Below are 15,456 nucleotides of genomic sequence, written 5' to 3' on the forward strand. Positions count from 1 at the left end.
TGGCTTGTTGCTGCTCTCATTCTGCCACAGCACACATTTCGAAAACTGTTGTTTTTCTGTTCTTTCTAAGAGCACCGTCCAAATGTTTTGGTGACCCGAGAGATCAACTTTACCAAGACCATCACCTCTCTTTAATTTCAGATATTGTGTAATGGGCACAGGGGAGCTGGTCATGTGGTGGCTTGTTTTGTGTGTCATTATTGTTTGGCTGCTAATTAAAGAAAAAGAAACAGCTATGGGGCCTGAGTCATGTTGATTAAAAGAAGTAATCAGCAGCAAAAACTGGTCACTAATTAAGATGGTAAGAATGAAAACCTGAAGCCACTGCGGCACACAAGGCCTGGAGTTCGTCACCCCTGGCTTAGAGTAGTCCAGCGCTGTCTTGATTGCAGGAGCCTCGTGCCGCGTTACCACTTTATCGCCACTAGATGTCAGACACACCACTCTTCTTATATTTTTGGCCATGCCTGTAAAGTACCTTTCACCATAGCGTATGAAGAATTACGAGTGCTTCTATTGTTCCAGGATTAGAGGTATAATAATATAATATATCTAGGGGTGGTAATTCATTAGACAGATGCGGAGAAAACAGAATTGGAACTTAGCACAAAGCATTTAAGTTTAATTCTCGCTCTGGGTAAATGAACTCTATCTATCTATCTATCTATCTATCTATTGTCCAGCTCAAGACCTTTAAAAAAATTAAAATTCTGTATATTTATGATGAAGCACATAAAATCCCGGTTTAACTTGCACAAATCATTTTGAATGCACAAATTCAAATGTAAATAAATAAATAAATCTCCAAGTTTAACTAGCAGCGAGCCTGTATTTTCAAAACAGAGTGCAGTAGACAGCGGAGACTCATAAGGCAGTCTGTATTCTTTATTGATGAAGTTAGGATCACAGATGAGGTCCCACCCATCACTGATCAATGGGACTGGCTCTCCTTAACCCCCCTTTTCTCCTCCTTAAATATGCGGCGTCCAATCAGGTCCACCCTTCACTGCTAGTCAGTTTTCTTGGATTATCCGTTGTGCCAGTCTCTATAAACGCTGCTCTTATCAAAGAAACGCACTCCAAAAAAAAAAAAAAAAAAAAAAAAAAAAAAAAAAAAAAAATAAGAAAAAGAAAAAATCAAAAAGAAACTTTTATTCAATAATAATATTATCATGTGGACTGTTTGTGGTACATGTCATTTGTGTCTTCTTTTACTTTTGTTGGGTAGTTGTCATGGGACAGGAAACGGTGGGACTACAGGTAAGAGAACCCTTTAATAATCTTGTCGCTCTGGTGTTTCTACCTTTTCTGAAAATACTGTGCTTAGTGTTTTTCTTTCAACGGTGCTTATGCAGAAGTGTATGTAATGAGGAATTACATCTTTAGAATGCGCACATGTATGTGCCATTATATTGTTCATATTAAAACAAGTAAAAAGCTTATTCGCGTTAAGTGGAATAAATAACTTTTTCGGAACTGTTGAAATGGTGCGCAGCCTGTATAATCCAATATATAGTCTAAGACATGTTAATCATCATAATAAAAACTGGATAAACATTTTTCCTATGGATTATTAAATAGGTAATGCAATGTCTAGACGTTTCTCGACTCCAATACAATTCAGATAAAAGTGTCTCTCAAGTGAAATAATCGAGAGAAACAGAATCGCTGTATGTCGCGTGCAACTTTCTGCGCTCTTGTACAGGTACGATTGAAAAGCTCGATTGACTACAACTCAGGCTGATCCTCTTTTATTACAACTTTGAACAGTTTTTCATCGGAAGGTGCTTTAAAAGGTATTAACCGATCGTTTATTTAAACAGTTTTAAGTTGTCGTTGTACCTCTAGCGCGACACGCGGTTCTTTTTCTTAATAGGAGATGTCAGGCTGGTATTTTTACGGAGTTCTGTAACTTATCTTATTTTGTAAATTTGGAACCCATTGAAGGGCATCATTGTGAAATAGCGGTGCCATACTGTGAAGTCCATAGACTGGACCAAAGAGAGTGAGCCTACTAGTGACCGCGCACTGTGTGGAAAGGGATCGTTACAAAATATATTCCCCCTAATAATAACGATGGGAATCAACGTGGTGCCTTCCTTTTGTACGGAAGTAAACAGTGTAATGTACTGTTTTCATAACTTTTAAGCTGCAAAAGGAAATTTTATGGTTAATGAAAGTTGCGCAAGAATTTTGTTATTAGAGTTTTAATTGTGTGCCTTTAATCAGAAATTGTGTGTCATGCTTTTTTAGATGAGGTTTCCATTTGCTAAAGCGCAAAGTAATTAAGTGAGACTGTCCCTCTAAACTCAAAACAGAGTTTTGTTATCTGCACCTCTAAATTCTGAGTATATCCTAAAACCACAGTGAGCTGCATTTTGGGTGAAGTCCAGAAATCGGATATCACTTTGTTCCGTTAGCTAGCTTTACAGTATATGGCTTATAGCAGCTTTCAACTGGTTAATATTAAAACCAGTAATATTTAGAATGCTGTTTAAAAATGCTCTTGAACAAATCTATCTATCTATCTATCTATCTATCTATCTATCTATCTATCTATCTATCTATCTATCTATCTATCTATCTATCTATCCACAAGGTGGGCTTAGAGACTAATCAAGTCAGCACAAACTGAGATGCAAAAATATTGTATACTCGCATATTGAAAACTTTAAAATGAATGAATATTGGGCAATCATATATATGCAATTAGACTGTTTTAAGAAATGTAAAATGATAAAAAAAAAACCTTATGAATGTATTTTTGTTGTATTTATTGCTTAAAATTGATTTCACAGTTTCAATTCAAACATCCATTCTCCATGAACCCGTAGCAAAAATTCATTTCACAGTTTGAATAGCCTAATGTTTTCTTATTTGCTATAGCATTTAGAACAACTGTCAAGGTATAAAGACAAAGGAGTGCCTAGACTTACAAAGAGATAATGGATTTCTGACGAATGAATGTAAAATGTCACAGTATTGATTGCATAATATTCCGTTTCTTTGAGAAGCATCAGATGTGTCTTGAGCATTAAACTGTGAACAAATCAATTATAAGCTAGTTCACAGAATGGTTGTCTTTTATTAGCAAATAGAAATCAATCCTTAACCCTGAGGTGAATAGGAATAAATATAGCAGAATGATTTCTTTAATATCATAAGAAAACAGTCTGCTACCACAAGAATATATTGTTACATGGACAGCTTTACTTTAATGCTATCTAAAGTAAGAAAAATCTTTTAAGGCCCTATGATGTTATTTTCCATTAAGAACGTCTTGTTAGTTATGTGTAGGATTTGCAGTTTTTAACCGTAATTCTGCACCATCAGGAGTTTAACTAAAAAAAAAGCCATCTAGTTAAAAAAAAAAAAATCACAGAAAACTTGCTGGAAATGAAAAAGTAGTTTTGAATTTTACAGGAGTAACTTTCATTTTTTTTATCTTTATATCAACAGAAAAATATACATATATTGAAACACTTTATTGAATTTTTCAAATTTCCTTGCTCCACTATAAAGTACACTAACCATTTGCCATATGAATACCGACAAAAGAATCTGATATTTGTAATATTTTGCCTTTTCTTATCTGATGTAGTAGAGAATATTTAATGTCTAATACTAATATTAAAATACATCATAATGTTTTGGGGAGGTTTTTGGTGAAGTAATCTGGCAAATAATAGCTAAGAAATATGCTTTTGTGTGCAATGTTTAACCATTTTAATTATAATAGTTTGAGGTCAATTGGTAAATCCTAACATTTTGGCACAATTGTAACATTTCTTTGAAAGAAATTTGATTGGTACCAACTCTGCTACAATTGTAAGAATTGCTAATTTTGTTGCCATTTGTAAAAGATAGCAACACTTTCAAATGTAATTTCCATTTGTCCGGTCAAATCTTTTTTGTAAATTGGTTAACTAAAGATATGGTTATAAAGTCAGAGATTAGGCCATTTGATAAAAGTAATCTTGAACAGAACTAAATATATTCTGCAGAAAGAATAATCAAGTTGAATAATGGCAAGAAGATTTAAATGTTAATCATAAGAAAGTTCAGTCATGCCTGTTTTCCAAAATCAAAGTGTTTTCCGACAGCATTTCTGACCATTTTCTATGTAACTGTCTTTAAGGCTGCTATTTACAAAGCGGCTTACATCAGTTAATGCTACTGTTGCCTGTAGACTTCAGAACACAAGGTTTTCATGGAGTCATTGTTTATTGTACTGTGTTAATAGCCATAACATTTAAACTAAATGGGTCAGGGATTTGGTTTGAAAAAGTGTAGTAATGTGCCAATTTTCACTGAGCAGCTAAGAGATCTGAGTTCACAGTCGCCGTGCTGAGCGTTGGTAGGTTGCTGCTCTGTTTTCACGTCTCTTGCTGTATTCACAAAGCTGCCTAAGTACTGTTCATCATCTAACCATTGAAACAGTTTTTCATTCACTCATTTGCTTTGTTTTAATATTGCACTTCACTAGTTAATTGCAGGTTTTGAAGAGTTTAATTTTTATGAAATATAAAACCACTTCACTATGTTTCTTAAAATTGGATTGCTCATATAACCCTTTTTAAATTATTTTCTCCTGACAGCTTAAACCAAGTAGTTTCCATATGCTCTAAAAGAGCAATACTGTAAGATTCAATTAATCACTAAGGTAAAGAATCTGTGCAGCATGGTGGCTCTGATTTTGGCCATGTTACCTCAGAGTTCCTGTCCAGTGACTTTGAATCCCAGCCTGATCGTTGTCTTTGTGGACTTTGCACTTTCTCCCTGTCTCTGTGTGAGTTGTCCTCAGGGTACTCCAGTTTTTTTTCTGACATCCCACCGATATGTGTGATATGTTTGATTGTGGGGCACCGGACGGGCCTGTCATGTGATGAAATGGCCCACCTTCCAGTGTTTGTTAATGTCTTGCACTCAGTGCAGTTCTGATAAGCTGTTCCTCCATGAGCTTCACAACTGAGGGCTGTCACGTGTAGTTCAGCTACATGGACATCCAGACCATTGCTTACAAGGGGGGGATTGAAGGCTTGGGGCTGAGTAACTGATTTGTAATTTTTGAGTTGTCTTTCTTCTTGAATCCTTCATATAAAGGTCCTAATAATTTTATGAACTGTAGCATATAGATTACATCTATGCTTAGTTGGCCTTTATAATAAGGTGCTAATTAAAGACTTCTTTTATTTTCTCTTAAGCCTTTAATCAGTGGTTCAGAGAATGGGTTGGATTATTGAATGGATTATTATCTGCTGTCATAATGTGTTTGTTTAATTTATAGCTAATTAATTAAGCAATCTTTATTTTATATAGCACCATTTGGATCATATTTCATCATGAACTGTTTTACAAGTAAATGTAAATTACAATACAGCAGCAGACTTCTAACACATAAATAAGAATGTATTTATGACATTATTAGTTTTTAAAATGAAAGTAGGGTAGTCATCAAAACTTTCATGTCACGGCAAACACGTTTTCAAAATATTGTCTTTAAAAATTGGAAACTTGCAGTAATGTTTAATATTGGTTCCACCTACCATATGCCTTAAATCGATCATAAAACACAATGCCATATTTTTAATGCTGAATCAAGGTGGTATGTGTTTACAAAAACTGTAAGAGTCTGCAACAATAAAACTATCAGTACAAACCATTTATGTACCCAATGTGCATTTTTTGATTAGATTGTGTTATGTTATTAGGATTTATGATTTAAAGAAAATAATCAATAAAAAGAGTCTTTCATAATAATTGTACACTCCTATAAACAAATGTTTAAATGAAGTTAAGAATTTTATCGTTCTTTGCCTTACAACAGGTTGCATTTACTACCATGAATTAAGCTGAAACAGAAATTCATAGGCCATTGCAAATAATACAACAGACAAATCAATAAAATAAAAAACACTAATTTATAAACATACCATTCTATACAATTCTATTATGGAAAAGCACAGCCTTAACAACTGAATCACACAACTAAAGTATCTTCTAGTCACCAAAAATATAGTAAGTCAACCCATAAATGGGGAAAAGGTTGATTTTTAGGATCTAAATAGTATGACTATCCCTTTAATTGTCAAATTTTAAAGGCAATACCTCCAATAGATCTAATGAAGTGAATAATAGAGGAAGAAAAAAAAATTCCGTAAATGAATAGGGGCATTTTAAGAATATATACGTTTTAAGAGCCTAGCAAGACTGGCAAGTTTGAAATCAATACCTTTAACAAAGTGGTCAATGTTAACACAAATTGGTGGAGAAAGTAAATCTGTGACAAAAAAAAAAACAACTATGAAACCAATAGGGACTTCAGATTATATGTGCGTAAGTTAACTATACAGACATTAAATAACGGCCTTATTGAGCCAGAAACCCAGCTGCTCAAAGCTGTCCTTCATAAAGGCCAGTCAGTCACTAATAGACTCCATAATAGACTGATAGGCATAGCCTGCAGTCTCTCTTAAGTTGCAATTTTAGAATTGGTATTCAAATTTAAAAACATAATGGAGTACAAAAGACATGTCTTATGTTAAATGATTCCCATTTCTTAGGCTGATTTTATCTGAAACAGATAGAACTATAAACAAATCTTTTTTCTTCCTGAGTGGGTCCATTTTTCATCCAGTTTTCACGGCTAAAATGTAAGTGCATACTGCGTGTCTATTAATGGGTCTTGGAAATCAGAATTGCACTTTTTTGGCAAACCAAATATTGTAAATATAGAGCAAGAAAAGGTTTCTGTGATTATACAATGAGAGTTTTAACCTGATCTTGAATAACTGTTGGTCATTCTGGTTAGAAATAAATTTACGTGAAAAGTGCAAAGTTCAATGTCATTGAAAGTGGAGTTATTAATTCATTTTAATGTTTAATAAAGATGTGACTTTCATGATTGCTCTTCTTTCAGTAGATACACGTGCAGTCCCACATCCTAAAAATGCCTCATGAATTAATCAACAAGCGTAAATATATGAAAATGACAGTGTTTTTATTGTAGCATCACATTTACTAAATACATTTAGATCAATCAAAAGCAACCTTACTTCAAAATAATGATGAAAATGATCCAGTTGATTTTTTCAAATGATTCATTTATTAGAAACTGTCTAGGTGAGCCATGCAGCATCGACAGCCTAGCTGCCACCACATGTCAATTAGTTCACCTCTGGAGGTCTAACAAAGTGAAGGGCACCCTGCCCCTGGTGAGTGGGGGTCACGTTCACAGATGTTCATTGAAGGAGTCTCCCGGACCAGTGTAAGACTTCTTTAATCCTTTATGAGTCTGAGAGAATATGCATATGTGTGTGTGTGTGTGTGTGTGTGTGTCACCCTGCAGTTAGCCTTAGTCACTCCTCCCCTTTTATGTTAAGTCAGCCTCTCTCTCTCTCACTCACTCTGTATTAGGGCAGGCTTGATGGTAGTTTGACTCCATCTTTCAGATAAAACAAAAAGCTCAATAGTTGAGTCCTGCAGTCTTATTGAACTCTAATTGCCAATTTTCAATTAAACTACAATAGATGCACAGAGACAGCCTAGTAAAAATGACAAGGTTTTTTTTTATTGTTAATGCCTTATAATTGGGGATAATTCAATCAAGGATTATTTCATACTGAGCAATAAACTTTAGCCATTTGTTTTAAGTCCTGAATCATTTCCATCCTCCCCAAGATCACATTTTTAGTTGTTGAATGCTATGAGAGTTTCTAAGAAAAAAAAATCAGAGGCTCAAGGAGAAAGTAGAGAATATTATGGCTGTGAGCGATAAGAGAGATATTTAGCCTGCTATTACAGCCATGATTGAGCACTTTTGTTTAGACAGACAAAACAGTTACATTACCTTAGATACTAAAAATATGTTAAAATATTTATAAATATTTTACAACAGAATAATATCTTTTATGAATGGTTCAGTAGTTCAGCAGCAATACTATTGGTTACAAGGAGAATTAAATACCATAGAAGTGTTTAATATTTTTGGTTTTATGATATAATCCTGGCAATCATTAAGGTTGATGACACAAATCTCACAATCAGCAAAAAGATACATGTGTCTAAATGATTTTTACATTTAGGTGTGTGACTTCCGAGTGAAGGGTACATAAACCCTTAATGTTTTCTTTTTACATAGTGAAGTGCTACCAGGGTGTTAGAGGAGAATAGTTGCTCACAGTTTAAAGGCAAATATGTAATCCTGATTGTTAAATAAAAAAAGCCACAGAGTTACGATGAAACGTGCCAGAAGTCTCCAAAGAATGGATTTATTTCTCTGGTGATGTTAAATCTATAAATGGTTGACTGAGTGAGGGTTTAAAAGAGTGTCCTCAGCTGTAATCCCATGAGCTTTCACTTGGAAGGATGCAGATAATGACTCTCTGCTTGGGTGGTAACAGTGGACATATTACAAGCCATGTGTATTGATACAAGAAAAAGGAAGTTGAACATTTTGTTTAAGTAAAACATTGCATTTTGGGAAAACAGGCTAACTGCCCTTTTTTGTTTTTGTAGGAGGGTAATTTAAATAATATTTAGGTCAAATAGCACCCTTTACCCAGAGTTAGGCTCTGGTCTATGTAAAGCTGAATTGGATTTTTTGGGTTTTAACACTAGAATTTCCAGAGCCTACGAAAAAACTTGTAGATCCGGACCGCCTTAAATCCGTTCGCACCTCTCCGCCAGTGTCTTTTGTTCTGTAAATGTGCCGATAAAGACAAGCAGCAACCAGCCTACTATTACAAGACCCATACCCTTAGAACGTAAACAAAGTTCTACCAGCTCCTGCCTTGATTGATTATCTGAGAGTGAAGTGCTGGAGTTTTAGAGTGGAAATAACAGATCTTCCCCGGTTCGATCCCGACTGCCTCCTATATTTGCCGTCTTCAGTAGTGAGCTGCTCTTATTGTTAATATCATAGAGTACACACATACACTTGGTTTGCGTCTGTAACAGACGGTGTACATTTATAGGACTTGTAAAAGTTACTGTTTTTTTTTAACTTTTATTCTCTCAGTCATGATCACGATCTATACTACCGCTCTAGGGATCTGACGCTGTTAGTTTTTATTTGAAACTGGGAATAACTGTAAATGTGAGTGGTGTTTTGAGGCAATGGAACTGGACATTCTCTGATCTGGAGGGATGAAAGCTGACACATAAACGCTGGCGAATCTGCCTTCTTCGTATCTCGTATTTTGTTCAGTTTTATTGTGTGTTCCTGCTCATGCTGAATTAGTATGGGCCTTATGGTCCATGATGTCAAAAAAAAACAGAGACATAGGTATATATGATATTTGGAATTATTCATTCTATGACCTGTATAGTACATTTCAGAAAACATTGTAGCACGGATGCAACATTATTCATATTATTCATATTCATTCGCATAACCTCTTGCTTTGTAATCAGTGACCGTGTGTTTTTTTTTTCCCCCGATCTTGCCAGTCCCCACATGTTGCTGTATGCTGTTTCTTTTGTACTCCAGGACATGCAGAGGAAAGAATAGTACAGAGAAGTCAGTTCAGCGCTATATGCAATCATCAGATTCAAATGCTCGCAGTTCACACACACGCAAGGACCGTCCTTCCTAAATTTACGACGTGACTGAGAGAATAAAAGTGAAAAAAAAAAGTGGTAACTTTTACAAGTCCTATAAATGTACATGGTCTGTTACAGATGCAAACCAAATGTATGTGTGTACTGTATAATAATAACAATAAGAGCAGCTCACTACTGAAAACGGCAAATATAGGAGACAGTCGGGATCAAACCAGGGACTCTTGATTACAAGTCAGCAAATCTTACCGCTACGCCACAGAAGCTGTTGTTGTGTCCTTGAACCTTTTGTGAAAGTGTTTATTTGATCTTTGGACTGCAGGCTTCATACATTATATAGTCTATGCCAACATTTTGTCATTTACTACTAAAATATGAAAAACGTATCTGTTTTAAAAATGTGTTTACACAGATTATTGTAGAAACGGAAAACACATGAAATTCATTCGTTCCAAATAACGATCTATTATTTCCACTCTAAAACTCCAGCACTTCACTCCCAGATAATCAATCAAGGCATGAGCTGGGAGAACTTTGTGCACGTTCTGCGGCGGTGGGGGGATGGGATACCAGGCTGCTTGCTGCTTGTCTTTACCGGCACATTTACAGGACAAAAGACGCTGGCGTTGACGCTATAGTTGAACACAAGGGTACTTACAGTGGGTACAGAAAAGAATTGCCCTCCTTCAAAATATTTCATTTTGTTGATCTGAAATGAAAACATACACAAAAATATATTTTTCCAGCTGTATTTGCTCAATGCAACTTATAAGTGCCAAGTGAAAGATATAATAGCAACACTTCAGAAAAAATAAAAAAAAAAACAGAATCATTGATGTGGTTAAAGGATCACCCCTTCAATCAGGCGCAACTAATCACCTTCTCCACTGCACACCAAGCTAACTGGCTTCCACCTGCGATCAACCGTAATCATTCTGATTATTTTAGTAAAAAAATAGCAATTCTTAGAGCATTCAAGTGCTTGGAAGTGCAACTGAAAGCAAACACTCAACTGTGTGTGGCAGGGAACTGTCAAAAGATCTCAGGGATAAAGGTTTGGACAGGCACAAGTCAGGAGATGGATAAAAAGTCTTTATCAATCCCTAGGAACGCAATAAAGTCCATAATCAAGAAGTGGAAAGTTTCTGGTACTACTAGGACCTTTTCTGGATCAGGCCGTCACTCCAAACTAGTTGGAAGAGCAAGGAGGAAACTGGCCAGAGAGGCTAGTGAACTATGAAGCAGTTAGAAGTAGTTTTGGCAAAGAGTGGTCATGGTGTGCATGTAACAACATTAACATACATGCTGTGCAAATGTGGCTTATATGTGAGGGTTGCTAGAAAAAGCCACTCCTCAAGAAAGGCCGCATCAAGTCTCAATTGAGCTTTGACAAAACGTACCGTGAAGATTTTGAGACCAAATGGAAAAAGGTGTTAGGGTCACATGAGACCAAAATCAAACTACTTGGCCTCAACACCAAATGGTATATCAGGTGAAAAACCAATGCAGCTTACCAACCAAAGAATACGATACCTACAGTAAAGCATAGAGGTGATAGAATTCTTTTGTGGGGGTGTTTCTCTGCAGCAGGGACTGGAGCACTTGTCAAGCTAGAAGGAAAAATGGGGCAAAATACTGTTAAATTTTGAGGAAAACCTGCTGCCCTCTGCCAGAAAGTTGTCAATAGGAAGAAGGTTCACTTTCCAACATGACAATGACACAAAGCACACAGCAAAGCTGACCACACAGTGGCTGAAGGAGAAAAAGGTGAATGTCATTGTGTGGCCTAGTTAGAGCCCAGACTTAAACCACATTAAAAACCTGTGGAATGGCTTGAAGATTGCAGTCCACCAACGGTAACCATCCAATTATATTGAGCTTGATCAGTTCTGTAAGGAACAGTGGCCAAATACTGCATAGTCTAGATGTGCAAAGTTGGGAGAGAATTATCCCAACAGACTGGTGGCTGTAATCAAAGCAAAAGGGGGTTCCACAAAATACTGGCACAGAGGGTTAATCCTTTATCTATCTCAGTGATTCTGGTTTTTATTTTGTTTCTGAACTGTTGCTCTTATATCTTTCAATTGGCTGTTATAAACTGTGTTGAGTAGATACAGCTGGAGAAATATTTCTTGTGTGTGTCTTCATTTGAGGCTGCAAAGCAACAAAATGTGAATATTTTGAGGACTGAGGGGAGGAGCGATTGTTTTTTATACTCACTGTATAATAAACTGTTCAAAAATAAATAAACAGTTCAGGAAGGCCCATTACATTATAACACTGAAACTAGACTCACTACACACAGTGAGAGAAAAGAAAAAGAGGCCATCATGACTAATGCTGCTCATCCACTCCATTTTGCATTATCCTCAATAGTATGCTAAGGGATGCTACCTGGGCTGTGTTGCTGCCTACGGCCACCAGACTCTTCCATGTCCCCTCCTATTGTGCCCATTTTTACACTTGCCAGTTCTGATAGTTGCAGAGGTATAGTAATGATATTCTTCTTGGGGAAATTATTTCTTAAATATACACAAGGTAAATTGAGCATGTAGTATTGGTCTTGTACTTATGTAGAAGAAAACATACTTTTTGAACTTTGACTTTTTATTGTATGTTGGCACTGGAGGAATGAAATTTCATTGCAGGGGGCAGTAAAGTATCTATCTATTGTCGCAGACAACGCCCTTGTCCACCTTTTCAACCCTCAGGTACCACTCCAGACACGGGATAAAAGTCCAAGTCTTTTTATTAATTAACAATAACGTGCACAAAGCACCCTCCACACTACTCATAAACTAGATAAACAACAATGATACTCTCACCTCCGGGTCAGGGTGTACAAAAGAATTATGGGAAAGCCCAGACACTTCGCCCCTCTACCTCCCAGCTCAGCTCAGTCTCAGGGCTTTCCCATAATTCTTTTATACACCCTGACCTGGAGGTGTTCCTGCCCAATCAGTCCACAGTTCCTTATTCCTGCCGGGTCAGGGTAAACAGTCCTTTTCTTTAACCCGGGAGCACGTCGTTCCTTCCTGTCACATGACCGTGACATACTCCCGGGTTATTGAGCACATAAGAGCCCACGAGGCCCCCTACAGCGACTCCCGGTGGCCCCCAAGGTATCCAGCAGCATCTATCTATCTATCTATCTATCTATCTATCTATCTATCTATCTATCTATCTATCTATCTATCTATCTATCTATCATCTTTATTGAATGTTAAACAGTCATGGCACATATATATTTACTGTATATGGTCCCAATCTGTAATCAGTAATCAGCGCATGCTCTTAATCCTCCTCCTTCTATTGGTATAATTGTCCTTTCTATCTTTCTACCTTTACAATAAGTTGTATGGTACTGTAACACAATACTGATTTTCTTCTTCTTTTCAACAGATTTAGATGAATGTGCTGACGCAACAGATGATTGTCACATTGATGCCATTTGCCAAAACACCCCCAAATCCTTCAAATGCATCTGTAAACCAGGCTATAAGGGAGATGGGAAACAATGTGAAGGTAAACTTGACTTGATTGTTTGCTTTGACTGCAGGTTCTGTAAACAGAGCACATTCCTAAAAGGATTTGTAGAAGCATTAGCTGCTTGCCCAAGAAATCATTATGTGTGTTACTTGCTGGTCCCTGGCTGCTTCTGTTAATTGTTTTTATCTACAAAAACTTGATAATGATCTAGAAGAATTTGCAGGAGTACTAGAAAAAGGTTTATAAACTGTAGTCTGTGTTTTTTATCTGTGATGGAGAATGAGAATAAATAATAAAATTACTCCTACAAAGGTAGACAAGTCACAACCAAAACATAATTTTCAAATTTTGTAGCCTGAAGTGAGACATAAATATGGCATGTTTAATAATTATCTGTGCTGCTCTGGGAGGTGGCTGGTAATGTTAAGGGGTCTCAGCCTGGTTGTAAATGACTGCAGAGAAATTACTTTGTGTAATAAACAGCTTTTTGTTTCTCTTGGTGAGCATTTTGTGTGCTGTAGAGCCATACTGTCTGTAAGGCTTATGTTAATTAGTTCTAAGGATACAGTTTAGTTGTTACTGTGTGCTGAACCAAGTTTCTGCCCCTTTTGGTGGGACCCTGCTATGTATATCGTAAGAAGCATAGCTTTGCATCTGTTTTGAGGGGTATTTCATACAATGTCAATTCAGGTGATGCCTAGAGAATTTCTGCTTACTTTTTAACACCCCTTATGCATTAGTGCCGACAACCAGACAAAAGCAGACTATGACTTGTGTTTTTCAACTGCTGTTTTTTTTCCCCAAAATTCCAACCAACCATGAGATTTCATATATCAGAAACCTGAGGACACAATAATAATGTGGGAGTCACTGAGAGATTCTAACGTGTCTCAAAGAAATGAAGAACACATTACTGAAAACATTATTTACTCTGTGTGCCATTACAAACATTCATTTCAATTTTTAGCTTTTACTAGGGCAAGCTTGTATGGTTGGAAACTTGTAGTACTGTGTATAAGCAAATGCCATAAAAGTTGACAGAAGCAGAACTCCTGTCTAGTGCTAAACAGTGACAAAATGAAAATTCAAGCAAGAGTATAAAAGAACAGGATTATGAAAATTTACTCCATGTGTACTATGGGGGTAAGCATCTAAATATCTGTAACTTATGCCTGAATTTTATTTTATATCTTGCTTGCAATTGAATAGGATCAGGCTTTGTGTGGCAGTTTAGTGATTACTTGTGCTGATCTTCATGTTCGCCCTTTTGGTGCAAGCCTGCCAATGAACTAGGAATGGCTTTTTCTCTGCCCTGGTGTATGTTTTATATGCTACAGAGTTAGGTGGAACAACTTGGGAGATTAGCACTGCATTTTTGCTATTCAAATCTTTAATATTAAAGATATAATGAGTCCTTCTATGCTGTTCTTTTAGAGACAATATCCATCCATTTTCCAACCCATTGAATCCAAACACAGGGTTCTGCTGGAGCCAAACCCAGGGCACAATCCCAGGCAGGGTGCCAACCCACCACAGGACACACCAGGGCCAATTTAGAATCGCCAGTCCACCTAACCTGCATGTCTTTAGACTGTGGGGGGAAACCCACACAGACACGGGGAGAACATGCAAACTCCACGCAGGGAGGACCCAGGAAGCGAACCCAGATCTCCTAACTGCGATGCAGCAGCGCTACCACTGCACCACCATAGAGACAATATTTTGTACTTATTACTGTATATTCAATATAATCCTGTGCAGCATTCTGTTGTGACCGAAGGAAAGGGCATCCTCTTATGTTTCTACGAGAGACGAGTTTCTAATGAGAATCAGTTTTTATAATAAGTAAAGTTATCTGGAAATATGAACAGTATGCCTGTATGCCATAAATATTGCATATTACAAACATAGCATATGGTATAGCTGGAGAAAACCAATAGATTAGATATCACTGACGAAGTAAACTAATGGTGAGAGGCTCAGAAGCACAACAGACCATTATTATTGATTCTAGCTTGACAGATAATTCCATTCAGTCATTTAGTATAATTTAAGTTCATATTTTTTTTAGGAATTGGAGTTTTTTTGGGTGTTTTTTCAGTGAATATCACATAGATTGTTTAATGTATACAAATTTGTCATTCTTTGCTTCTATCATCCCAAATAAACAACATACTTGTTAAGCAACTTCTATTGTACTGGTAATTTCCTCAATAGTAATAGTGAGTTCTTTCTTACAGTAGTTAATGACTTAATTCTTTTTTGTAAGCTATCAAAATGAATGTATTTTTAATTACATAGGCACACCTGGCCTTTTTCCCTTAAAGTGAACAAACGTCAAAAATCAACATGAAAATGTAGGTATAAGTTTTCTACTCCCTATGCAATGCAAGCCATCAGACTCAG

General features: G+C 36.5%; 1 protein-coding gene across 2 annotated transcripts in view; it reads left to right on the plus strand.

Moving 5' to 3' along the window:
- The first annotated feature begins 1,072 nt into the window (after positions 1 to 1,072).
- scube1 (signal peptide, CUB domain, EGF-like 1) overlaps positions 1,073 to 15,456 on the plus strand; it is a 542,580-nt gene continuing 528,196 nt past the window's right edge. For both annotated transcript variants that reach the window (XM_039761828.1, XM_039761830.1), the window contains exons 1-2: positions 1,073 to 1,260; positions 12,964 to 13,086. In XM_039761828.1, coding sequence (XP_039617762.1) covers positions 1,173 to 1,260; positions 12,964 to 13,086 — 211 coding nt within the window. In that variant the 5' untranslated portion in view covers positions 1,073 to 1,172. The remainder of the gene's footprint in view (positions 1,261 to 12,963; positions 13,087 to 15,456) is intronic.

This window comes from Polypterus senegalus, chromosome 8 (genome assembly GCF_016835505.1).
Source record: "Polypterus senegalus isolate Bchr_013 chromosome 8, ASM1683550v1, whole genome shotgun sequence".
NCBI classification, from domain to species: Eukaryota; Metazoa; Chordata; class Cladistia; order Polypteriformes; family Polypteridae; genus Polypterus; species Polypterus senegalus.